At 41.8% G+C, this 25,623-nt stretch overlaps 1 protein-coding gene across 1 annotated transcript; it reads right to left on the bottom strand.

The window, feature by feature from the left end:
* Positions 1–11,005: 11,005 nt before the first annotated feature.
* Positions 11,006–24,203, bottom strand: SOD2 (superoxide dismutase 2). The gene is made up of 5 exons (XM_047101289.1): positions 23,952–24,203; positions 23,403–23,605; positions 18,386–18,502; positions 16,490–16,669; positions 11,006–14,000 (listed from the first exon to the last, which is right to left on the bottom strand). Exons 1-5 carry the CDS (start codon positions 23,972–23,974, stop codon positions 13,855–13,857), a joined length of 669 nt encoding a protein of 222 aa, XP_046957245.1. The 5' UTR covers positions 23,975–24,203; the 3' UTR covers positions 11,006–13,854.
* Positions 24,204–25,623: the final 1,420 nt, after the last annotated feature.

Raw genomic sequence — 25,623 nt, 5'->3', positions numbered from 1 at the left:
GCTGAGAAAAAGAGAGATAAAAAAATCCAGGAGTATGAGGGGAAAATTAGAGAACTAAGTGATACACTAAAAAGAAATAATCTACGCATAATTGGTATCCCAGAGGAGGAAGAGAGAGGGAATGGTGCTGAAGGGGTACTTGAAGAAATAATAGCTGAGAACTTCCCTGAACTGGGGAAGGAAAAAGGCATTGAAATCCAAGAGGCACAGAGAACTCCCTTCAGACGTAACTTGAATCGATCTTCTGCACGACATATCATAGTGAAACTGGCAAAATACAAGGATAAAGAGAAAATTCTGAAAGCAGCAAGGGGTAAACGTGCCCTCACATATAAAGGGAGACCTATAAGACTCGTGACTGATCTCTCTTTTGAAACTTGGCAGGCCAGAAAGAATTGGCACGAGATTTTCAGGGTGCTAGACAGCAAAAATATGCAGCCAAGAATCCTTTATCCAGCAAGTCTGTCATTTAGAATAGAAGGAGAGATAAAGGTCTTCCCAAACAAACAAAAACTGAAGGAATTTGTCACCACTAAACCAGCCCTACAAGAGATCCTAAGGGGGACCCTGTGAGACAAAGTACCAGAGACATCACTACAAGCATAAAACATACAGACATCACAATGACTCTAAACCCGTATCTTTCTATAATAACACTGAATGTAAATGGATTAAATGCGCCAACCAAAAGACATAGGGTATCAGAATGGATAAAAAAACAAGACCCATCTATTTGCTGTCTACAAGAGACTCATTTTAGACCTGAGGACACCTTTAGATTGAGAGTGAGGGGATGGAGAACTATTTATCATGCTACTGGAAGCCAGAAGAAAGCTGGAGTAGCCATACTTATATCAGACAAACTAGACTTTAAATTAAAGGCTGTAACAAGAGATGAAGAAGGACATTATATAATAGTTACAGGGTCTATCCATCAGGAAGAGCTAACAATTATAAATGTCTATGCGCCGAATACCGGAGCCCCCAAATATATAAAACAATTACTCATAAACAGAAGCAAACTTATTGATAAGAATGTGGTAATTGCTGGGGACTTTAACACCCCACTTACAGAAATGGATAGATCATCTAGACACACGGTCAATAAAGAAACAAGGGCCCTGAATGAGACACTGGATCAGATGGACTTGACAGATATATTTAGAACTCTGCATCCCAAAGTAACAGAATATACTTTCTTCTCGAGTGCACATGGAACATTCTCCAAGATAGATCATATACTGGGTCACAAAACAGCCCTTCATAAGTTTACAAGAATTGAAATTATACCATGCATACTTTCAGACCACAATGCTATGAAGCTTGAAGTCAACCACAGGAAAAAATCTGGAAAACCTCCAAAAGCATGGAGGTTAAAGAACACCCTACTAACGAATGAGTGGGTCAACCAGGCAATTAGAGAAGAAATCAAAAAATATATGGAAACAAACGAAAATGAAAATACAACAATCCAAACGCTTTGGGACGCAGCGAAGGCAGTCCTGAGAGGAAAATACATTGCAATCCAGGCCTATCTCAAGAAACAAGAAAAATCCCAAATACAATATCTAACAGCACACCTAAAGGAAATAGAAGCAGAACAGCAAAGGCAGCCTAAACCCAGCAGAAGAAGAGAAATAATAAAGATCAGAGCAGAAATAAACAATATAGAATCTAAAAAAACTGTAGAGCAGATCAACGAAACCAAGAGTTGGTTTTTTGAAAAAATAAACAAAATTGACAAACCTCTAGCCAGGCTTCTCAAAAAGAAAAGGGAGATGACCCAAATAGATAAACTCATGAATGAAAATGGAATTATTACAACCAATCCCTCAGAGATACAAACAATTATCAGGGAATACTATGAAAAATTATATGCCAACAAATTGGACAACCTGGAAGAAATGGACAAATTCCTGAACACCCACACTCTTCCAAAACTCAATCAGGAGGAAATAGAAAGCTTGAACAGACCCATAACCAGCGAAGAAATTGAATCGGTTATCAAAAATCTCCCAACAAATAAGAGTCCAGGACCAGATGGCTTCCCAGGGGAGTTCTACCAGACGTTTAAAGCAGAGATAATACCTATCCTTCTCAAGCTATTCCAAGAAATAGAAAGGGAAGGAAAACTTCCAGACTCATTCTATGAAGCCAGTATTACTTTGATTCCTAAACCAGACAGAGACCCAGTCAAAAAAGAGAACTACAGGCCAATATCCCTGATGAATATGGATGCCAAAATTCTCAATAAGATACTAGCAAATCGAATTCAACAGCATATAAAAAGCATTGTTCACCATGATCAAGTGGGATTCATTCCTGGGATGCAGGGCTGGTTCAACATTCGCAAATCAATCAACATGATACATCACATTAACAAAAAAAAAGAGAAGAACCATATGATCCTGTCAATCGATGCAGAAAAGGCCTTTGACAAAATCCAGCACCCTTTCTTAATAAAAACCCTGGAGAAAGTCGGGATAGAAGGAACATACTTAAAGATCATAAAAGCCATTTATGAAAAGCCCACAGCTAACATCATCCTCAACGGGGAAAAACTGAGAGCTTTTTCCCTGAGATCAGGAACACGACAGGGATGCCCACTCTCACCGTTGTTGTTTAACATAGTGCTGGAAGTGCTAGCATCAGCAATCAGACAACAAAAGGAAATCAAAGGCATCAAAATTGGCAAAGATGAAGTCAAGCTTTCGCTTTTTGCAGATGACATGATATTATACATGGAAAATCCGATAGACTCCACCAAAAGTCTGCTAGAACTGATACATGAATTCAGCAAAGTTGCAGGATACAAAATCAATGTACAGAAATCAGTTGCATTCTTATACACTAACAATGAAGCAACAGAAAGACAAATAAAGAAACTGATCCCATTCACAATTGCACCAAGAAGCATAAAATACCTAGGAATAAATCTAACCAAAGATGTAAAGGATCTGTATGCTGAAAACTATAGAAAGCTTATGAAGGTAATTGAAGAAGATTTAAAGAAATGGAAAGACATTCCCTGCTCATGGATTGGAAAAATAAATATTGTCAAAATGTCAATACTACCCAAAGCTATCTACACATTCAATGCAATCCCAATCAAAATTGCACCAGCATTCTTCTCGAAACTAGAACAAGCAATCCTAAAATTCATATGGAACCACAAAAGGCCCCGAATAGCCAAAGGAATTTTGAAGAAGAAGACCAAAGCAGGAGGCATCACAATCCCAGACTTCAGCCTCTACTACAAAGCTGTCATCATCAAGACAGCATGGTATTGGCACAAAAACAGACACATGGACCAATGGAATAGAATAGAAACCCCAGAACTAGACCCACAAACATATGGCCAACTCATCTTTGACAAAGCAGGAAAGAACATCCAATGGAAAAAAGACAGCCTCTTTAACAAATGGTGTTGGGAGAACTGGACAGCAACATGCAGAAGGTTGAAACTAGACCACTTTCTCACACCATTTACAAAAATAAACTCAAAATGGATAAAGGACCTAAATGTGAGACAGGAAACCATCAGAACCTTAGAGGAGAAAGCAGGAAAAGACCTCTCTGACCTCAGCCGTAGCAATCTCTTACTCGACACATCCCCAAAGGCAAGGGAATTAAAAGCAAAAGTGAATTACTGGGACCTTATGAAGATAAAAAGCTTCTGCACAGCAAAGGAAACAACCAACAAAACTAAAAGGCAACCAACGGAATGGGAAAAGATATTTGCAAATGACATATCGGACAAAGGGCTAGTATCTAAAATCTATAAAGAGCTCACCAAACTCCACACCCGAAAAACAAATAACCCAGTGAAGAAATGGGCAGAAAACATGAATAGACACTTCTCTAAAGAAGACATCCAGATGGCCAACAGGCACATGAAAAGATGTTCAGCGTCGCTCCTTATCAGGGAAATACAAATCAAAACCACACTCAGGTATCACCTCACGCCAGTCAGAGTGGCCAAAATGAACAAATCAGGAGACTATAGATGCTGGAGAGGATGTGGAGAAACGGGAACCCTCTTGCACTGTTGGTGGGAATGCAAATTGGTGCAGCCGCTCTGGAAAGCAGTGTGGAGGTTCCTCAGAAAATTAAAAATAGACCTACCCTATGACCCAGCAATAGCACTGCTAGGAATCTACCCAAGGGATACAGGAGTACTGATGCATAGGGGCACTTGTACCCCAATGTTCATAGCAGCACTCTCAACAATAGCCAAATTATGGAAAGAGCCTAAATGTCCATCAACTGATGAATGGATAAAGAAATTGTGGTTTATATACACAATGGAATACTACGTGGCAATGAGAAAAAATGAAATATGGCCTTTTGTAGCAACGTGGATGGAACTGGAGAGTGTGATGCTAAGTGAAATAAGCCATACAGAGAAAAACAGATACCATATGGTTTCACTCTTATGTGGATCCTGAGAAACTTAACAGGAACCCATGGGGGAGGGGAAGGAAAAAAAAAAAAAAAGGACGTTAGAGTGGGAGAGAGCCAAAGCATAAGAGACTGTTAAAAACTGAGAACAAACTGAGGGTTGATGGGGGGTGGGAGGGAGGGGCGGGTGGGTGATGGGTATTGAGGAGGGCACCTTTTGGGATGAGCACTGGGTGTTGTATGGAAACCAATTTGTCAATAAACTTCATATAAAAAAAAAATAAATAAAAAAAAAAAAAAAGAATGAAAGAGGAGAGATCACAACCAACACAGCAGAAATAAAAACAATAATAAGAGAATATTATGAGCAATTATATGCCAATAAAATGGGCAATCTGGAAGAAATGGACACATTCCTAGAAACATATACACTACCAAAACTGAAACAGGAAGAAATAGAAAATTTGAACAAACCCATAACCAGTAAGGAAATCGAATTAGTAATCAAAAATCTGCCAAAAAACAAGAGTCCAGGGCCAGATGGCTTCCCAGGGGAATCCTACCAAACATTTAAGGACGAGTTAACACCTATTCTCTTGAAAGTGTTCCAAAAAATAGAAATGGAAGGAAAACTTCCAAACTCTTTCTATGAAGCCAGCATTACCTTGATTCCAAAACCAGACAGAGAACCCACTAAAAAGGAGAACTATAGACCAATTTCCCTGATGAACATGAATGCAAAAATCCTCAACAAGACACTAGCCAACTGGATCCAACAATACATTAAAAAAATTATTCACCACGACCAAGTGAGATTTATACCTGGGATGCAGGGCTGGTTCAATATCTGCAAAACAATTAATGTGATTCATCACATCAATAAAAGAAAGGACAAGAACCATATGATCCTCTCAATATATGCAGAGAAAGCATTTGACAAAATACAGCATCCTTTTTTGATCAAAACCCTCAAGAAGGTAGGGATAGAAGGAGCATACCTCGAGATCATAAAAGCCATATATGAATGACCCAATGCTAATATCATCCTCAATGGGGAAAAACTGAGAGCTTTCCCCCTAATGTCAGGAACAAGACAGGGATGTCCACTCTCACCACTGTTATTCAACGTAGGATTGGAAGTCTTAGCCTCTGCAATCAGACAACACAAAGAAATAAAAGGCATCCAAACTGGCCAGGAGGAGGTCAAACTCACACTCTTCGCAAATGACATGATACATGATACTCATGATACTACTAGAATTGATTCATGAATTCAGTAAAGTTGCAGGATATAAAATCAACGCACAGCAATCGGTTGCATTCCTATATACCAACAATGAAGCGACAGAAAGAGAAATCAAGGAATCGATCCCATTTACAGTTGCACAAAAAAACATAAAATACCTAAGAATAAATCTAAACAAAGAAGTGAAAAATCTATACACTGAAAACTATAGAACGCTGATGAAAGAAATTGAAGAAGACACAAAAAAAAAAATGGAAAAAGATTCCATGCTCCTGGATAGGAAGAACAAATATTGTTAAAATGTCAATACTACCCAAAGCAATCTACATATTCAATGTAATCCCTATCAAAATAACACCACATTCTTCACAGAGCTAGAACAAATAATCCTAAAATTTGTATGGATTCAGAAAAGACCCTGAATAGCCAAAGCAATCTTGAAAAAGAAAACCAAAGCAGGAGGCATCACAATCCCAGACTTCAAGCTATACTACAAAGCTGTAATCATCAAGACAGTATGATACTGGCACAAGAACAGACACTCAGAACAATAGAACAGAATAGAGAACCCAGAAACGGACCCACAAACGTATGGCCAACTAATCTTTGACAAAGCAGGAAAAGAATATCCAATGGAATACAGACAGTCTCTTCAGCAAGTGGTGCTGGGAAAACTGAACAGCGACATGCAGAAGAATGAATCTGGACCATTTTCTTACACCATACACAAAAATAAACTCAAAATGGATGAAGACCTCAATGTAAGACAGGAAGCCATCAAAATCCTCAAGGAGAAAGCAGGCAAAAACCTCTTTGATCTTGGCCGCAGCAACTTCTTACTCAACACATCTCCGGAGGCAAGGGAAACAAAAGCAAAAATGAACTACTGGGACCTCATCAAAATAAGAAGCTTCTACACAGTGAAGGAAACAATCAGCAAAACTAAAAGGCAACTGACAGAATGGGAGAAGATATTTGCAAATGACATCAGATGAAGGGTTAGTATCCAAAATCTATAAAGAACTTATCAAACTCAACACCCAAAATACAAATAATCCAGTGAAGAAATGGGCAAAAGACATGAATAGACACTTCTCCAAAGAAGACATCCAGATGGCCAACCGACACATGAAAAAATGCTCCACATCACTCATCATCAGGGAAATACAAATCAAAACCACAATGAGATACCACCTGACACCTGTCAGAATGGCTACTGTTAACAACTCAGGCAACAACAGATGTTGGCGAGGATGCGGAGAAAGAGGATCTCTTTTGCATTGTTGGTGGCAATGCAAGATGGTGCAGCCACTCTGGAAAACAGTCTGGAGGTTCCTCAAAAAAATCAAAAATAGAACTACCCTACGACCCAGCAACTGCACTACTAGGCATTTATCCACAAGATAGGGATGTGCTGTTTCAAAGGGACACACGCACCCCCATGTTTATAGCAGCACTATCAACAATAGCCAAATGTCCATCGATGGATGAATGGATAAAGAAAATGTGGTATATACAATGGAGTATTACTCGGCAATCAAAAAGAATGAAATCTTGCCATTTGCAACTACATGGATGGACCTGGAGGGTATTATGCTAAGTGAAATTAGTCAGTCAGAGAAAGACAAATAATCATATGACTTCACTCATATGAGGACTTGAAGAGACAAAACAGGTGAACATGAGGTAAGGGAAACAAAAATAATATAAAAACAGGGAGGGGGACAAAACAGAAGAGACTCATAAATATGGAGAACAAACTGAGGGTTACAAGAGGGGTTGTGGGAGGGAGGATGGGCTAAATGGGTAGGGGCACTAAGAATCTACTCCTGAAATCATTGTTGAGCTATATGCTAACTAATTTGGATGTAAATTTTAAAAAATAAAACAAGTTATAAAAAATTAATTAATTAAAAATAAATAAAAGAAAAAAAATAATTTTTAAAGAATAAGACAAGTGTTCAATCTTGCCACTTTAATTCAACATAGTACTGGAAGTCCTAAGCTACAGTAATCAGATAAGAAAAAGAAATAAAAGACATCCAAATTGGTAAGGAGGAAGTAAAACTTTCGCTATTTGCAGATGACATGATAATATATATAGAAAACCTAGAGAGACTAGAGACCACAAAAGACCCAAAATTGCCAAAACAATCTTGATCAAGAACAAGACTGGAGGTATCACAATCCCTGTTCAAGATATACTACAAAGCTGTAGTAATCCAAACAGTATGGTACTGACACAAAAATAGACAAATCAATAAAACACAATAGAGAGCCGGGAAATAAACCCACAATGATAGGGCCAATTAGTTTTTGACAAAGGAGTCAAGAATATGCAATGGGAAAAAGATAGTCTCTTCAACAAATGCTGTTGGGAAAACTGGACAGCTACATGCAAAAGAATGAAACTGGACCACTTTCTTACATCACACACAAAAATAAACTCAGAGTGGATTAAGGACCTAAATGTGAGACCTGAAATCATAAAAATCTTACAAGAGACATCAGGCAGTAATTTCTCTGACATCAGCCATAGCAACCTCTTTATAAATATGTCTCCTGAGGCAAGGAAAACAAAAGCAAAAATAAACTATTGGGACTTCATCAAAATAAAAACTTCTGCACAGCAAAGGAAATAATCAACAAAACTACAAGACAACCTACCGAGAGAGGATATTTGCAAATGGCATATCCAATAAAAGGTTAGTATCCAAAATATATAAAGAACTTATACAATTCAATACCCAAAAAGCTCACAGTCCAATTAAAAAATGGGCAGAAGACACGAACAGACATTTCCCCAAAGGAGACATACAGATGGCCAACAGACACATGAAAAGATGCTCAACATCACTCACCATCAAGGAAATGCAAATCAAAACCACAGTATCACCTCACATCTGTCAGAATTGCTAAAACCAAAACCTCAAGAGGGGCGCCTGGGTGGCTTAGTCATTTAGGTGTCCAACTTTTTATTTCAGCTCAGGTCATCAGCTCACGGTTCATGAGTTTGAGCCCCAAGATCTCTCCTTTTTTTTTTTTTTTTTTTTTTAATCTTTGCCAGAATTTAACATAGGTTCGTGAAGAATTTCACAAGTCAATGGCATATAGGATAATATCTCTTAATAAGGCAATAAAGAAGTAACAGGGGCGCTTGGGTGGCACAGGTTAAGTGCCTGACTCTTGGTTTCGGCTCAGGGCACGATCTCGTGGCTTCGTGGGTTCGAGCGCTGCATCAGGCTCTGTGCTGACAGTGTGGAGCCTGCTTGGGATTCTCTCTCCCTCTCTCTGTGCTCCTCCCCCACTCACGCTGTCTCTCTCTCTCCCTCTCTCTCTCTCTCAGATAAATAAAAGAAAAATAACATATTCCTAATCAATGATAGATTAATCACATTGTTCCTGGCCAGGGGAGATAAAAGGAATAAAGCCCAAATTTAGTTGAGGTGCACTTCATACGAGTTGGCACTCAGGAGACAGCTTAGCCAAGTGAACCGCTCCTTTCGATACCACTTAAAAATGTTAGTGGGGACCAGAGGCTAAAAGACTCGCTGTTTTTTTTCCTCCCGGCATCCTTCCTGAGCCCCAGTGAAAGATGGAGCCACAATGAACAACACCAGCAAGGCTTCTATTGTCCGAGAACCCTTGTTCAAGGGACATAAGCTGGATGGAGGCCCTTTGCAAATGACATGACCATTTCGTATCCTCAGTATACATTCATCCACCGGAAGTCTGGTCGGTACACAGATAAATCCCTCAAATGCTAGAGTTGGCACCTAAGATGCTCTCTCCAAACCCATCGTTCCACATCAGAGGGACAGGACCCAAAGCAGGCAGGCTGACCAGTATCACACAGCTGACCTGAGTCAAAGCACCAGGACCGGGACCCGGGCCTGCCGGGACCTGACTCATTGTTCTCCCAGGGCCACGGGCGAAGGCGACAGGGAGATGAGCAAGCATAAGGCCTTCGTGGTCACAGCAGCTCTGCCTTCAAACGTCCTTCTGGGTTTTGATAGGTGAACTTGCAGAGGTGACCTGAACCTTGCAAATACATGTATTTACGAGGCCTGTATTAAATCACACCATTTGGGGGTTTTTTCACCAAGATCTTTATTTTTTATTACTTTTATATATATATATATATAAATTGGTTTCCATACACACCCAGTGCTCATCCCAACAGGTGCCCTCCTCAATGCTCACCACCCACTCTCCCCTCCACACCACTTAATAAAAATATTTGAAAATGGGCCTAGAATTGTGTGCTGAGTCGCAAAGACACGAACAAGAATCTTCTGTCCCTGGCCTTCCCGGAGCTTGTGCTTTAGCGGGGGCCGAGACAAAGCTAGAATTACCGCTGTGTCAAGACGAGCACTGAGAGCGACAGTGGGACTCAGAACCGCACATCCTTTCCTTTCCGCAGTCTGAGGTCTTAGTCTTTTTAATATGTTCCAGAAGAATCTTGAGAACTGCACCTGTTCTCAAGCACACACAGAAGAGCGGAGACTTCACCCAACACAGGTGCACCTCACTTCCCTTTCCAAGATTATCCTTCAAACAGTCCAGGGAAAGATTCATGAGGTAAGCTCATACCCAATACGAGAGTGGATAAAATATCACCAGCCCAGAATTTTATGGAAAAAAAAGAAGTAAACAGCCAATTATCACAAGATGTGCTGTATGTAGTTAGGGCAATATTCTACATCTGGTTAGTGTTCAAAGATGTTGTGACTTTATAATTTAGCATAGAAAATACTATGCTGTTGGGGCGCCTGGGTGGCTCAGTTGGTTGAGCATCTGACTCTTGATTTTGGCTCAGGTCATGACCCTGGTGTCAAGCCCCGTGTTGGGCTCCACACTGAGCAAGGAGCCTGCTTAAGATACTCTCTCCGGGGCACCTGGGTGCCTCGGTTGGTTAAGCTGCTCTGACTTCTGCTCAGGTCATGATCTCATGGTTCATGAGTTTGAGCCCCGCATCAGGCTCTGTGCGGACAGCTCAGAGCCTGGAGCCTGCTTCAGATTCTGTGTCTCCCTCTCTCTCTGCCCCTCCCCCACTAGAACTCTGTCTCTAAAATAAATAAACCTTAAAAAATTAAAAAAAAAAAAGATTCTCTCCCCCCCCCACTCTGCCCCTGTCCTGACTCATGCTCTAAAATAAAAAATAAATGAAATAAAAACACTATGCTATTATCAGATGTTACTACAGATATGACTGGAGAGAGTTCATATGCCTTCTGGGTTTTAAGAATGCTTAAAATGCTACCTAACATTTACTATCCCTTTCCCACAGAAAAGCAGTAAAAATGACAAAGCATTATGGGATTACTAATGTTTTAACACACATGCATAATGCAGACCTTTTTTGATGGTTGGTAGATTCTTTTATTAACAATCAAAAAGCTTCACACTTACAATAGGAAAATAATTGTTTCTCTATCGATTAATTAAATGAAAACTATCCAGGACTTTATAGGATTTCTGATGTGTGCCAGGTTTGATGCGTACCTAAGAAAACAGGACATTAGCTTGCCAAAATCATTAGGTATGACTGAAAATGAGAAGCAGTAATTTATAAAACATTTACCTAATAGCTTTCCCAAACAGTAGCTCCCCTGAAATCAAAACAGGAAATAGAATTTGTATTTAGACTTAGTTCGAGAGAGGACTCACAACACCAATCAATCTTAATTTTATGGTTCCGGTGGTACTTTTTTTAAAGGTATTCACTGGAAACTCAAATCTCATTTTAAGATCATGAATTTGAGGTGTGCAGTAAAACTGCAATTTCTCAACATCAAAGTTTAATTATTACACAATGGTTCAAGCAGTAGATTCTACCTCAGGCAGTATTTGCCTTGTGTCCTGTTGTCCTTCAGTACTAATCACGCAATGGCGTTTGAAGCACATTTACAACTAGAGCAGGCACTGCTGATTCGGCCACAAAAATCCCTCTTGGATGAACAACACTCGGGTTTATTTCAGAAGCAGCCGCTTTTACCTTTTTTATTGATTTCCACAATGAAAAACCGGGCTAAACAAAATCTTAAAGTCTCATTTTCCACTGGATGATTAAAATCTTTATCTGTAATTTATCTTAGTCTCTTAAAATCTGATGGGGAGGAGAAACCAAAACCTTAGAGAACAGTGTGCTGTCGCTCACTCCCTCAACGTAAAATCGAGGCAAAAATAGAGCCCCATAGAAATTTCAACATTGAATTTTTTTGAAATGCTAAAGCTTAGTAAAAGTCAAAAGGCACTGTATGAATCAGTAGTCTCTGCGTATCTTTGTTAGTTCAAGACAAACCATGATCTGTCAGACTATATTGAAAAGCCCATCTTTCAAAAAGTTCTACTTTTCTACATGGTCCATTTAAACAGAGTCACTGCCTTGTTTATATATACGTGTGTGCATACATATGTGTGTATATATCTATATAGGCATGCATGTGTATATATGTATGTATATATGTAAGCAGTAATCACATGACTCCCATCTGTGCTCCACGAAAGTGACTTTACTGTGGGAGAAAGCATGGCAATCTTTGTCTCCAAAGTGTTTTCAATCCACAGGCACATAAAGAGCTACCACTGGTCTCATCAACACTGCTGACAATTCAGAAAGCCTAAGTACTTTCTACTTGAATTCTAAAACAAAAGCGCCTTACATTAAAATTTTTTTTAACTTCAGTCTTCAATATTGAAACTGCTAAGTTACTCCATTTTCCAAGCCAAAAAAAAAATAGAATAAATTTTGAGGGAAAAAATAATACACTAACTTAGGAAAACATTCTGTTACTGAATAGGTTTAAGAAAAAACCTATATAGAAAAAATATTCCAATAGAAGGCAAAACCTATGTGGGTTGTTCACCACAACATTATTTGAATAAGTAACAATTAGAAACCAATGAAATATTCAGTATCAGAAATGTAAAATAAATTAGGAAGTGTCCAATTGATAAATTATACAGCCAGTAAAAATAAAGAAAATAATGAAACATGGAATGCATGACAATGTTAAGCCAAATTACAGAAAGGATCCCTGCTACATTTCAACAGTCCCACCTGCAAAAGCTAACCAGGAACATAATTTGACATGTTGGGTCACTGGAGTATGGGTATCGTTTGCCTTTACTGAAAGGACTAAACAATATAAAGTTTCTATAGTGACTATACATTTTTTAAAAGAAAAGATAAAAAATGATAGAGTAACTCAAAAACAAGTCTTCGAAAAGAAATGTTCCTGGATGGGGACACGCTGCTGACCACATCGATAAAAAATGATAGAGTAACTCAAAAACAAGTCTTCGAAAAGAAATGTTCCTGGATGGGGACACGCTGCTGACCACATCCAGAAACCAACTCCTTTGCCTCTGTGGGCAGGCAGCACCTGATTCAGGCTGGTTCCCCCCACCCCAAGCGATGCTCATGAACAGGACTGGAAGGCGGGGGCAAGTGCCCCGCCAGAATGATCTGTGGCCCCATTCCCAACATTCATTTTATCAACAAGGCCCGAATCTGCCCATTTTGAGCATGTACACAACACATATTTCCGTCTGATGACAAAATTTCACACAAGTCCTCCTATTTCTCCCAACAGAAAAATTCAAATGCACGACTATTTCCTTGTCATAATAAAGCAATTCTCAACTAGCAATCAAGTTATATTTTTTAAAAGACAAAATGGTGTTAACCCTGTGTAACATGTGACCAAAAATAATTAAAGGCCAATGGGTGATATCTACCAGAAGTACTAGTAGACAGAAGATTACTTACAAAAAGAGCAGTTTTCAATAGAAACACTGAACGTTTCCCTTGGGAAATAAATTTAATCTTCTATAAACAACTGGGGCAAAGGACCAGGTTTTCTACAACTGCAATACAATAGGGTCAAAAGGCTTCTCCAGCGGCCCTAAGGGCTGAGATATTTTTGATGGCTTTATGACGACAATTATAACCTCCTAGCTATTTCAGCTCTTGAAGAAAATGTTCAATCAAGACTAAATCATACAAAGCACTTACTGTTTTCCATTGCCCAATAATAAAATTTGAGAACAGGAAGTTCATAGCATTAAATCATGTTTATCAAATACTTGAAGAACCTACATTAAGAAATGCTACTATAGAGCAGCTTACTGGTATACTACGGTACTCTGCACTGCTATGAAAATAGTCGTAAAAAGCTTATTCTGCTCAGTGTAACGATGTTTTACTTTTTGCAAGCCATGTATCTCTCAGTTACGTTCTCCCAGTTGATTACATTCCAAATAGCTTTTAGATAATCCGGTCTGACATTTTTATACTGAAGGTAATAAGCATGCTCCCACACATCAATCCCCAGCAGTGGAATAAGACCTATTGGAAAGAAGAGGGGAAAAAAAGCAAAAACTGTGAATTTCAATCTGAAATATTATTGTCTCTTCTCGATTATCCTATGCACACCAAATTACCCAAATTACCCTTTGCAAAATTCCCATCCATTTTTCAGCTTGTTTTACAGACAGAAAATTTGCCTAAGAATAAATACCCTATAAAAAATTTGAAACTTTACTCTTCGAAAAATTTTTTTTAATGTTTATTTATTTTTGAGAGAGAGGTAGGGGGAAGGGCAGAGAGAAAGGGAGACAGGGGATCCGAAGTGGACTCCATACTGACAGCAGTGAGCCCCACGCAGGTCCTGAACTCACAAACTGTGAGATCATGACCTGAGCTGAAGTCGGATGCTTAATCGACTGAGCCACCCAGGCGCCCTTAAACTTTACTCTTTGGAAGAAAACGTGATAAATAGCAAAAAATTTTTTAAAGACTTGGGAAAATTAAGTACAGTATTTTAACAGCAATGCTTAAAATACCAACAAATCTATCCATGAGGCAATTCTTGGGGGTATCGGTAAGGATGCCACGTTTATGGGGTGGTTGAGCACCTTCCGAAGGTCCCAAGCAGTCAGGGGAGTTTTAGGAAAACTGCTCTGCTCCCAAGGCTAATAATGTCAGTCTTAGAGAATACAAAGCATTTATGAGACATTTATAGAAATAACAGTTAACAAGGAAAACTGAATAGGACTAAAGAAAAAGACACAATTCTTAGAAATGAAATAGTATATGCAAAGAATTACTTATATTTATGCAACATTCATTTTCAAAAACTCTCCAACTGAATGACAGCCTCCTCTAGGAAAACAATGATCAACCAGTAGGTCTTGATCAGTGGTGAGGTATGTCATTCATCATTCATTATGAGTAATTAAGGTAACAGTTTATAAATGACTTCTCCCCTACATAAATTGCCATGACTTCCACTTATTTTCATTCCAATGGGCTTTCTTCAAGTGGAAGGGAAGCAGGTGTAGCCAGGATTTACCTAGAAATTAGCCTTTTCGGCCAGGTGCCTTCAAAGATATACCCGACTCTCTAGTCGGTGCTCACAAATCTTCTGTTGGTTTTACAAATTCTGTGGCATCTCTTTCCCAAAAGAGCTGTTCAGATTTTGGCTAAATCTGAATATACTCAGGAAAGTCATGTAAGCAAGTCTGCAGACGTGTGTAGAGGTAGAAAATGTGGCTGAGAGGCACCTGGGTGCTTTGGCTGGTTAAGCGTCAAGACTCTTGGTTTTAGCCCAGGTCATGATCTCGTGGTCGTGAGATGCAGCTCAGGCTCTGTGCTAGACTTGGAGCCTGCTTGGGATCCTCCCTCTCTCTCCGCCCCTCCCTCTCTCTCTCTCACAAAATAAATAAACCTAAATAAATTAAGTATCTTTAAAAAAAAAAGTAAAGAAAAGAAAACGTGGCTGAGAACTACTGCTGATTGCCGTTAAGATGTCACTGTAGGTCTTGGGGGTGCCTGGGTGGCTCAGTGAGTTAAACGTCTGACTTCAGCTCAGGTCATGATCTCACGGTTTGTGGGTTCAAGCCTTGCATCAGGCTCTGTGCTGCCAGCTCAGAGCCTGGAGCCTGCTTCGTATTCTGTGTCTCCCTCTCTCAAAAATAAATAAACATTAAAAAATAAATTAAAAAACAAAAAGACATCACTGTAGGTGCATTACATCTGAAGATCAATGTCTCAGGACTATCTCCTAAAGACATTCTAATTCAATCTGGCTCAACATGAAAAAGGAATTGGTGAAGCCAGCCTGGAGCCTCTAAGCCAAATATTTTCCTGGACCAAATCCCCCAAAAGGCAGAAGTCTGGAAACCTGAGCTCTAGTCCCAGTTTGACCACAGGTGCTCAGCAGATGGGCTGCATCCCAGGGCTGAAGTTGGACTCAGCTTATAGGCCTTTTCCTCTTTTGTGGTGTTTATCCAACTTCAGTGCATGCAATTATGTAAGCTGACATGAATTCTGTCCAATGAAGCAGAGTTTATGTTTAAAACATTTTTTGTTAGGGACACCTGGGGTCTGTCTGGGTGGCTCAGTCGGTTGAACGTCCGACTTCAGCTCAGGTCATGATCTCGTGGTCTGTGGGTTCCGGCCCCACATCGGGCTCTGTGCCGACAGCTCGGAGCCTGGAGCCTGCTTCGGATTCTGTGTCTCCCTCTCTCCCTGCCCCCCCCACCACTCACACTCTGTCTCTCTCTCCTTCAAAAATAAATAAACATTAAAAAAATGTTTTGATAAAAAAAAAACCTTTTTTGTTAATGTATCTGTAAAATTACATGCGCTAATGTTACAAAACATCAAGGACTTTTAGAGCATTTCTGCTTACACGAGGCTCTGGGTATCATCTGTTAAGATTTAGTACATGCTCACGATAGGTTTAACCACTGCTCGCGTTCCTTATTTCAAGGTAAATGCTTTACAGTGAACCATTTCCCACCAATGAATGTGAAATAATTTTCAAAGCTAACCTGTTGTTCCTTCCAGGGGATCCTGGTTAAAACAAGCAGCAATCTGCAAGCGTCCCTGTTCCTTACTGAAACCAAGCCAACCCCAACCTGAGCCTTGGACGCCAACAGATACAGTGGTCAACTTCTCTTTAAATTTGTCGAAGGAACCAAAATCACGTTTGATGGCTTCCAGCAATTCCCCTATTTAAAAAACAAATCCAAAAATACCCACAAATGAACAGACTGCAACAATTACAATCAAGAATTCTATTACATATATTAAAATATTCTTGTCATATGGCACCAGAAACAACTGGACGACCTCATAGGGAAGACGTAACATAACCCAGTGAGCCTAGTCAGCACTGTTACTCCTGCCCTCACCCTGGCATCACAAGATCTCACGATTTTAATTCACATGTTTATTACTGAACCAAGTTAGAGCAAGTTCTTCCTTCGCTGTGCTATTTCCATCAGAAAAGGAGTAATTTTTTCATTAGCTTTTTTTCCCCCCCCTTTTACAGAAAACTTTTACTTTGATTTCTACCCTACCTACTCTGTCTCGATTTGGGAATAGTAAAATTTTATGGCTGTTATTTGGTTCTTCCCCACGGCAGCTGAGAGCTTTCTTATCACAATTATATAATTTTAAGAAGAGTAATTTTGTCTTTTATCACCGAACTGAGGGTACACTGTAAGAGCTACAGCCCTTTTATTCTCTGGCAATGTAGAATATAATTCTAGATGGAGCACATCAACTAAATCAAGTAGGCTAAAAATATCACTTCTCTTATCCCACTGAGTTAAAAGTAATTATCGTCGTGCCTGGGTGGCTCAGTCATTTAAGTGTCTGACTCTTGATCTCAGCCCAGGTCTTGATCTTAGGATCGTGAGTTCAAGCCCCGCAATTGGAGCCTACTTAAAAAAATTAAAAATTCAAAAATAAAAGTAATTATCTATTATAAGCACAAATGACAGAATAAAGTGGTACAGACAACCCAAACTGGCAAAGTACCACTGGCTGAATATGGGCATATCTGACATTCTGCTAACTCACCAAACGTCAACAGTATTACATCACTGTCTCCACACCTAACTCAGAAAAAAAAAAAAAAAGAATGTCCAGCTTCCCATGCTGACTTCCCCATTCACCTTTACTTCCAAATGAGACTGCTTACCACAAGTACATGAGATGCTCACCATACACCAATTAAAAACGAACAAACCCACAGAAACTTAAGGTATGCACCAGAAGCCCAGGGACAAGGAGAGCTCTACTTATGCCCCGCACCTTCCCTGGGGTGAGGAGGCTAATTAAAGTCGTCTGGGCCTCCACACAGGACACGGTAAGTCACGTAAACAGCCAGAGTGAGCAAGGTCATTGGCTCTGTACTCCCCTCGCTACCTGCACGTGTCCTGGAAAACCCAATTTCCTGGGACAACTGACTCTTTATCAGCTGGGGAGAGTAGTAAAATAATAGCAAAAAGCACTATTCAAAGCATTTTACATCTGATAACTTACTTAATTTTCAAAACGGATCTATTATTTCCCTGTACCTTACAGATGAAGGAAGTACAGAATGATCAAGTGTCTTAACCCACCCAGGGCACTCACTTCTTCTAAAAACTGTTTCCTGGTCTTGTTCTAATGTAAAATACAGTACATTTCGACAAAAGTTGACACCATATCTGACACTGTGTGTGTGTGTGTATGTGTGTATAAAATCTGAAGACACAATAACTCCCTGAATATATTCTCCGTTCCTACATATGTCCCTTTGAAAGTCACACCTTTGTTGTACTCCTTGCTAGGAAAAATAGGCCACTGTGACACCTCAGAGAGAATTAACGTAAGAAAAGCAACAGCCATTCCTATCATGCACAAATGTAGCTAAGACTGCACCAATATCTACCAACCTTTGGGCTCTCCACCACCCTTAGGGCTCAGGTTCGTCCAGAAGATGGAATGATTGATATGGCCTCCACCATTGAACTTCAGCCCAGGCTGAAGAGCTACCTGAGTTGTAACGTCACCTGAAATGTAAAGATGCAAACATATTCTTTAAAATTCTTTCTTTCCAAACATTCTATGCACCATTTGCTCTCTTTGTAAAACATCAGGTAATTGTACTTGCTTATCTGTAACATCCCTATAAGGTCCTAAAATCCCACAATTTCAAGATTCTACAAAAAAAAAAAGATTTACTTAAAAATTATTTGTTCCAGTGGATTGTCAATTTCAATTAGTAACGTGAACAACTAACGAGAGGTCCGGCATCAGGGGCAAAGCTAGTAGAAAATTCTTTCCTGAGCTTCAAAGAAGTGAAAGTTTTCTTGGATAGAAAAGATTTCAGAGGCGCCTGGATGGCTCAGTCAGTTGAGCATCTGACTCTTGATTTTAGCTCAGGGCATGATCCCAGGGTCATAGGATCGAGCCCCGTGTCCGACGCTCAGTGTGGCGCCTGCTTAAGATCCTTAAGTCTCTCTCTCTCTCTCTCTGCCACTCCCCCACTCACTTTCTCTAAAATGAAAAAAAAAAAATTATAAAAAAAACATTTCAGCAATAACAAAGAGAACAACAGAAAATAATGGAAGGTTGAAATGTGTGCTTTCACAGACTAAATAGTAAATTTTCAGGGGCGCCTGGCTGGCTCAGTCGGTAGAGCATGTAACTCTTGGGTCTCAGGGTTGTGAGTTTGATCCCCTCGTTGGAGGTAGAGATTACTTAAAATAAACAAGTAAATAGACTTTTTTTTTTAAATGGTACATTTTCAGCTCTCATTTTCTAGATAGACAACTATTCACTGGAAAACAGTTCAATGTTACATTAACAAAAAATTCAGCATATTCAAAACTGAACTCGAGAATTTCAATCCCAAAGTTACTCTCCAATGGCCTTCCTCATCACAGCAAGTGCCAGCTATTTTTCACAGGGCATTTCTGATAACTTGTCCTTTCTTACTCCTTACTCCTTTCCTCACATATAGCCCACCAACATACTCACCGGCAAGGCCAGCTCTCCCTTTAAAACAGATCCATGGGGCCCCTGGGTGGCTCAGTTGGTTGAGCGACCGACTTCGGCTGAGGTCATGATCTCACAGTCCGTGAGCTCGAGCCCCACGTCGGGCTCTGTGCTGCCAGCTCAGAGCCTGGAGCCTGCTTCTCATTCTGTGTCTCCCTCTCTCTCTGACCCTCCCCCACTCATGCTCTGTCTCTCTCTGCCTCAGAAATAAATAAACATTAAAAAAAAAAATTAAAAAAAAAAAAAAGATCCAGAATCTGACCCCCTCTTGCTAACCTGTGGTACAGACCAGCAGCGTCACCTGCCTGCATCTGAGCCACCACCCCGCCCTGGTCTCCGGCTTCCACATGTGCCCCCCACACTCTGTTCCCAATAGTGGCCGGAGGGCTCCTCTACACCCCAAAGCGAGTGCAGCATCCTTGAGCCAGACCCCTCCAAAGGCTGTTCCTCTCACTCGATGAACCCCAAGTCCCTACAACTGGCTTCAGAGGGGCAAATCATCTGATCCTGTGTGTCTTCTCACTGGCCCAGCTCTGGCCACACTGGTCTCCCTGCACGTACAACAGGGGCTCGGCATGCGCCCAGCTTACGGCCTCCACTGATGGCGGCTGCCCGTCCCGGAACACCCTTCCTGAAGATAGCCTCGTGGTTTGTTCCCACATCTCTCCTTCAGGCCTCCGCTGAAACGTCACCCTCATCAGGGAAGCCTTCTCAAACCACAAGAGAAAATGGGCACTTCCCCACCACTTCCCCAACCTGTTTTGCTCGAGAGGACTTAAGACCCCTGGCATACTACATATTTATTTACTCATTCATCTGTCTCCCCACCAGAATGAAAGCTCCAATAACAACAAGGAATTCTTTGCACTGCTGTATCCCAGGGGCTGCTAGATTGCCTCCTACATACCAGGCACTTGATGAATGTTTGTTGATTGACTAGGTAATTGAATATATTAAATGTAGCTTTTATGGAAAAAAAATTAATTCTCTGCTATCTGTACTTAAAAACAAAAAGTCACATTTGAAGACTTTTTCTACCTTGCTGAACAAGTACGCAAAATAAAATATTCTTTTCCAGGCCTTCAAGAAACTAAGATTAACTGTTAGGAAAAATGGGAATTCCCTTGTTCAAGAAGTCCTGAGTGCTTATGGGACGCCTGGGTGGCTCAGTCGGTTAAGCGGCCGACTTCACCTCAGGTCATGATCTCGCGGTCCGTGAGTTCGAGCCCCGCATCAGGCTCTGTACTGACAGCTCAGAGCCTGGAGCCTGTTTCAGATTCTGTGTCTCCCTCTCTCTGACCCTCCCCCGTTCATGCTCTGTTTCTCTCTGTCTCAAAAATAAATAAATGTTAAAAAAAAAAATTAAAAAAAAAAAAAAGTCCTGAGTGCTTATTATTCACCAGACATTAAGAGGCAAAGTGGAAGATACACAGAACCACTGAGGACTCCGTGCTTAGGGAGTTTACATGAAAGAAAAGGTTCTCTAATCTGCTCTTTGGGCACATCTCAGAAAGGAGAAGAGGGCCGAGTGATACCAGAATACACAGATAATCTTGGAGAGCTGTTTTAAGATGCCAACTTCTCGTTGTTGTTGTTGTTATGTTTACAAAATAATTTTCTTACAGATCAGTGTCTTAGTAATTATTCTAGGAAAGTCATCCTAAATATAAATGTTTGTATGTTTATATACTTCTATATACACGTGTGTATACACACATATATACATGCTCACACACACGTTTTATATATATTTATATACATGCATACATACATATATACATATATATGCATATATACATACATAAACACGTGTGTGTGTGTGTGTGTGTGTGTGCATATAGTTTTAGTTTTAGAGAAAAGAGCCCAAATGGGGGAGAGGCTCAGGGGGAGAGGGTCAGAGGGAGAGAGAATCCCAAGTAGGCTCCATGCTCAGTCTGGAGCCCGACACAGGGCTTGATTCCACAACCCTGGGATCATGACTCAAGCCAAATCAAGAGTCAGATGCTCAACCGACTGAGCCACCCAGGAGCCCCTATATTGTTTTCTAATAAATCAACAGTAACTAAATTTTTCTAATGGGAAAGAAACATGCTTATTAAAAACTAACTTAATAATTGCAATCTCTTAAAGTTTAATCATTTTTAAGATTTAATAGAAATTTGGGGAGCACCTGGCTGGCTTAGTCGGTAGAATATGTGACTCTTGATCTCAGGGTTGTGAGTTTGAGCCCCACATTGGGCATAGAGCTTGCATTAAAAAATAATAATGATGATAGGGGCGCCTGGGTGGCTTGGTGGGTTAAGCGTCCGACTTCGGCTCAGGTCACGATCTCACGGTCCGTGAGTTCGAGCTCCGCGTCCGGCTCTGTGCTGACAGCTCGGAGCCTGGAGCCTGTTTCGGATTCTGTGTCTCCCTCTCTCTATGACCCTCCCCCATTCATGCTGTCTCTCTCTGTCTCAAAAATAAATAAAAATTAAAAATAATAATAATAATTATGATAACAGAAATTTGGGAGGCTTTAATATCTGCTTTTAAGAATACTTTTCTTGGGGCGCCTGGGTGGCGCAGTCGGTTAAGCGTCCGACTTCAGCCAGGTCACGATCTCGCGGTCCGGGAGTTCGAGCCCCGCGTCAGGCTCTGGGCTGATGGCTCAGAGCCTGGAGCCTGTTTCCGATTCTGTCTCCCTCTCTCTCTGCCCCTCCCCCGTTCATGCTCTGTCTCTCTCTGTCTTAAAAATAAATAAACGTTGGAAAAAAAAAAAAAATTAAAAAAAAAAAAATACTTTTCTTAAGTTCAACATTTTCTTTGGTTTCCATTTTTTTCCTGTAAAATACAATAAAAGTTAAATACTTCTGTTTGAAAAGTATTTATTTACTTCCTTATAATGAGATCGATGATGTTATTTCACTTACATTACTGCCCCAAATTTTCAAACATCAAAATTTAACCCTTCAATAGTCTTTAAAATATTTTTTTTAAATAAATAAAAGAAAAAGCTCTGCAGGTACTTAGTAACTTATGGCCAACATAGCACAACATAACGTAAAGCTTTTTCTTTCAGTAGCTTCCGTTACACAAGTAAAGATGTGATTGCGCAAGGAAAGGATTGAAATTCAAGTTGTTTTTAAAATATTGAAAAGAAAGGTTCAAGTTGTCAGATGTTGTCATGCAGGAAACAATTTCACAATCGGGATATTCCCCACCTTGTCATCATTACCACATCTTTCCCGAATTTGTTATTTTCTAAAACCCCGAACCTTTTCCCGAACAAGTACCAAACTTTTTCCCCATGCTCCAGGTTTCTGTCACAAATCTTCCAGAATGTGGCAATTTCCTCTTGTTTCTGTTTAGCCAATTACTTCATCCACAACCGAGCTGAAATACTACACTTTCCCGCTAGATGCCCCCATTCAACAAGCTGCCACTGTCTGAAATTTACCCAACAAATTTCAGAGGGCTGAACGTCATCAAAAATATGCTTAAAAAAAAAATACGTTTTGAACTGTGTAGCGCATTAAGCAATACATACAATTATTTTCCTCCTGCAAGCCACTGATCGATAGACTGAAAAGTGCAACAGTATTTTGTACAGAGACATTAAAACACGGCATTTTCGTACACATCCCCAGACCCAGACCCACAAAGTCCACACACGACTGGTTTTGTCGACTGAGCTCTTTAAAAACTAAAGTGTGACGTCCATATGATAGTGTTACGCTGAATTCTAAAGTATTAGTAAATAACCACAAGCCTGTTTCAGTTTCCCACCAAATGGGCACCTTCCTTGTGAAGTCTGACCCCTGGTTGAGTGAGTTCAAGAGCGCGTGGAGCGGCCCCACGGAACCGAGGGGCACCGCGTCGCCGTCACGTTTCCCCGCGCGGTTTCTCACCGGCGGGCGGCCTGGCACCTACCCTTCTCCAGCGCCTCTCGATACCGCTCCTCGAGGACGTTCAGGTTGTTCACGTAGGTCGCGTGGTGCTTGCTGTGGTGCAGCTGCATGATCTGGGCGTTGATGTGAGGCTCCAGGGCGCCATAATCGTACGGCAAGTCGGGGAGGCTGTGCTTCTGCCTGGAACCCAGAGCCCCCAGCGCCGGCACCAGCGTCCTGCTCGAGCTGGAAAGAGAAAAGACACACACACCGATTCGCTCACGTGTCTACGCAGACAGGGCTGTGGACGTCCCGGCGCATCTGGGCCTTTCTATGGCTTGCTCGCTCGCCCTCCACATTCTCTGAAGCATTAAACGGCGCCGCGGCAGCACCCGGATGCGCTCAGAGGCCACCTGCCCTCTGGCAGGGACGCCCGCGGCGTCCCCGCCACGCCGCGTCCCCGTAGGTACCCGGGAGCCGCCGCGCCAGCGCGGGTACGGAGGGAGCGGGGCCGCTGGAGGAGGCCGCCCGCACCCCTCGCCCTCGGGGCCGTGACCCGTCCCCGCTGCTACGCGCCGCTCGGGCGCCTCACCTGAGCGCTGCCCGGGACAACATAGTGAGCGATGCCGCTAGTCGCTTTCCTGAATTCGAGTCACCGCGCCGACCCACCGGCGTACACTGACCCGCGTCCCCGGCGGCGCCGCAAGGACACCGCCGTCCTCCACGGGCTCCGCCCCCTGCGCCCGCCGCTCCCACACCGGGGGGGGGGACGCGCAGCGCGCGGTCTCCGCTGCCTGAGCCAGCCCGCCCCCTTTGGGGGCCCAGGGGACCCGAGAAAGAGGCACATGAGGGACCTTATTCAGGGAGTCAGAAGAACCGCAGCGCCCACCTGCCCGCTTCTGTGCGTGTGGCCAAAAGAAAGGCCATGCTTCCCCCCCCCCCCCTCCACGGTGTAAGATGGTACGACCTGAAGCCCCGCCCCTCGGAGGTCCGCGGGGAGGGCCTTGGCTGGTGGGGCCGGTGCTTCCCCGCTTCTTCGCTGCTGCCGGCACGCCGGGGTCGGCCTGCGGTCCGGTGACCTCCTCCGAGCGAAAGCTGCGGTTTCCCTGAGCTGGCTTGGCGCGCCCTAGCGGGCCAGGATCCCTCAGTGAGGAGGGTCCTGGGCGCTGGTAAGGTGTAGCAACAATGCTCCTCTGACGACTGCCAGGAGTGACCTTGCTTTTCCAATGAACTTGACCTTCGGGCCGGAGCCAAGCCCAGGGCCGTCTGATAATAGTGTTACTAAACACGATGTGCCAGGGACTACGCAGCAGGGTTTATATACATTCATCTTTATTTCACTCCTGGGTGACCCCAGGCGACAGTAATGAGCTCACTAAATTTTAGCAGGTTGCCCTGAGCACACAGTTAATAAGTAAAATAGCGGATTAGAACCGAAAGTCCAAACTTTCTTGATTACTAAGCCTTAGCAGTCAGGTCCTGAGTGTGTGTGTTGGGGATGACTTCCACGAACCAACTGCTCCGGAGAGTATTTTAAAAAGTACAAGAGGAAGGATTCTTTCGTGCTGTTTCTTACAGTGTAATGAGCTGTACTAATGCTTTCTCAACAATTAAAAAAACAATCCTGAATTGTGTGAATCCTCCCTGTGTAGAAGTTAGGAAAGCTTTACACAATTATTGATCTATGTTGGGTCCTTATTGAATAGAATAATATAAAAGGAACCATAGAGTAGGTGCTGCATAGATTTTCAGCTACTCTCTTCCACCCCTACCCCCACCCCTCCACAAGGATGACTAGCATTTGGGTTGGGGAATAGTAAACAAGAACCACTGAGCTGACTTCCCAGCAAGAGGCCTGGGGCATGCTGACAGGAAATCAAGAGTATACGACCTGGTAAAGGAGGAAAATCACGTTGGGGACAAGTTGTGCATGTCCTTAAAATCCAAACATATGGTTGGATAGAGGAAAGCAAGAAGCATTTTAGTTGAAGTGAGACACATTGAAAGCAGTTTTTCAGTCAGGGAGTCTGACATCGTTACCACGAGGGGCAAGCTAGTTAGAACAGTATTGCTTGCGGGGCACCTGGGTGGCTCAGACGGTTAAGCATCTGACTCTAGATTTCGGCTCAGGTCATGATCTCCTGGGTTTGTGGGATCGAACCCCATGGGGGACTCTTTGCTGACCGTGTGGAGCCTGCTTGGGATTCCCTTTCTCCCCACCCCTCCCCTGCTTGTGAGCTTTCTCTCTGTTAAATTGACCACCT

This window comes from Lynx rufus, unplaced genomic scaffold, assembly GCF_022079265.1.
Source record: "Lynx rufus isolate CCGP_SWC_20201006 ecotype Redwood Valley unplaced genomic scaffold, mLynRuf1.p SCAF_6, whole genome shotgun sequence".
NCBI lineage: Eukaryota > Metazoa > Chordata > Mammalia > Carnivora > Felidae > Lynx > Lynx rufus.
Note: the sequence above shows the minus strand (reverse complement) of the source record. Positions and strands in the feature narration are given on the sequence as shown.

Excerpts from the sequence above, each read along its gene's own strand:
- SOD2 (XM_047101289.1), bottom strand. The coding sequence starts at position 23,974 with ATGTTGTCCCGGGCAGCGCTCAG. Across the intron at positions 23,606-23,951 it reads TTGTCCCGGGCAGCGCTCAG|CTCGAGCAGGACGCTGGTGC; the intron begins GTGAGGCGCCCG and ends TTCTCTTTCCAG. Across the intron at positions 18,503-23,402 it reads TCGAGAGGCGCTGGAGAAGG|GTGACGTTACAACTCAGGTA; the intron begins GTAGGTGCCAGG and ends TTTACATTTCAG.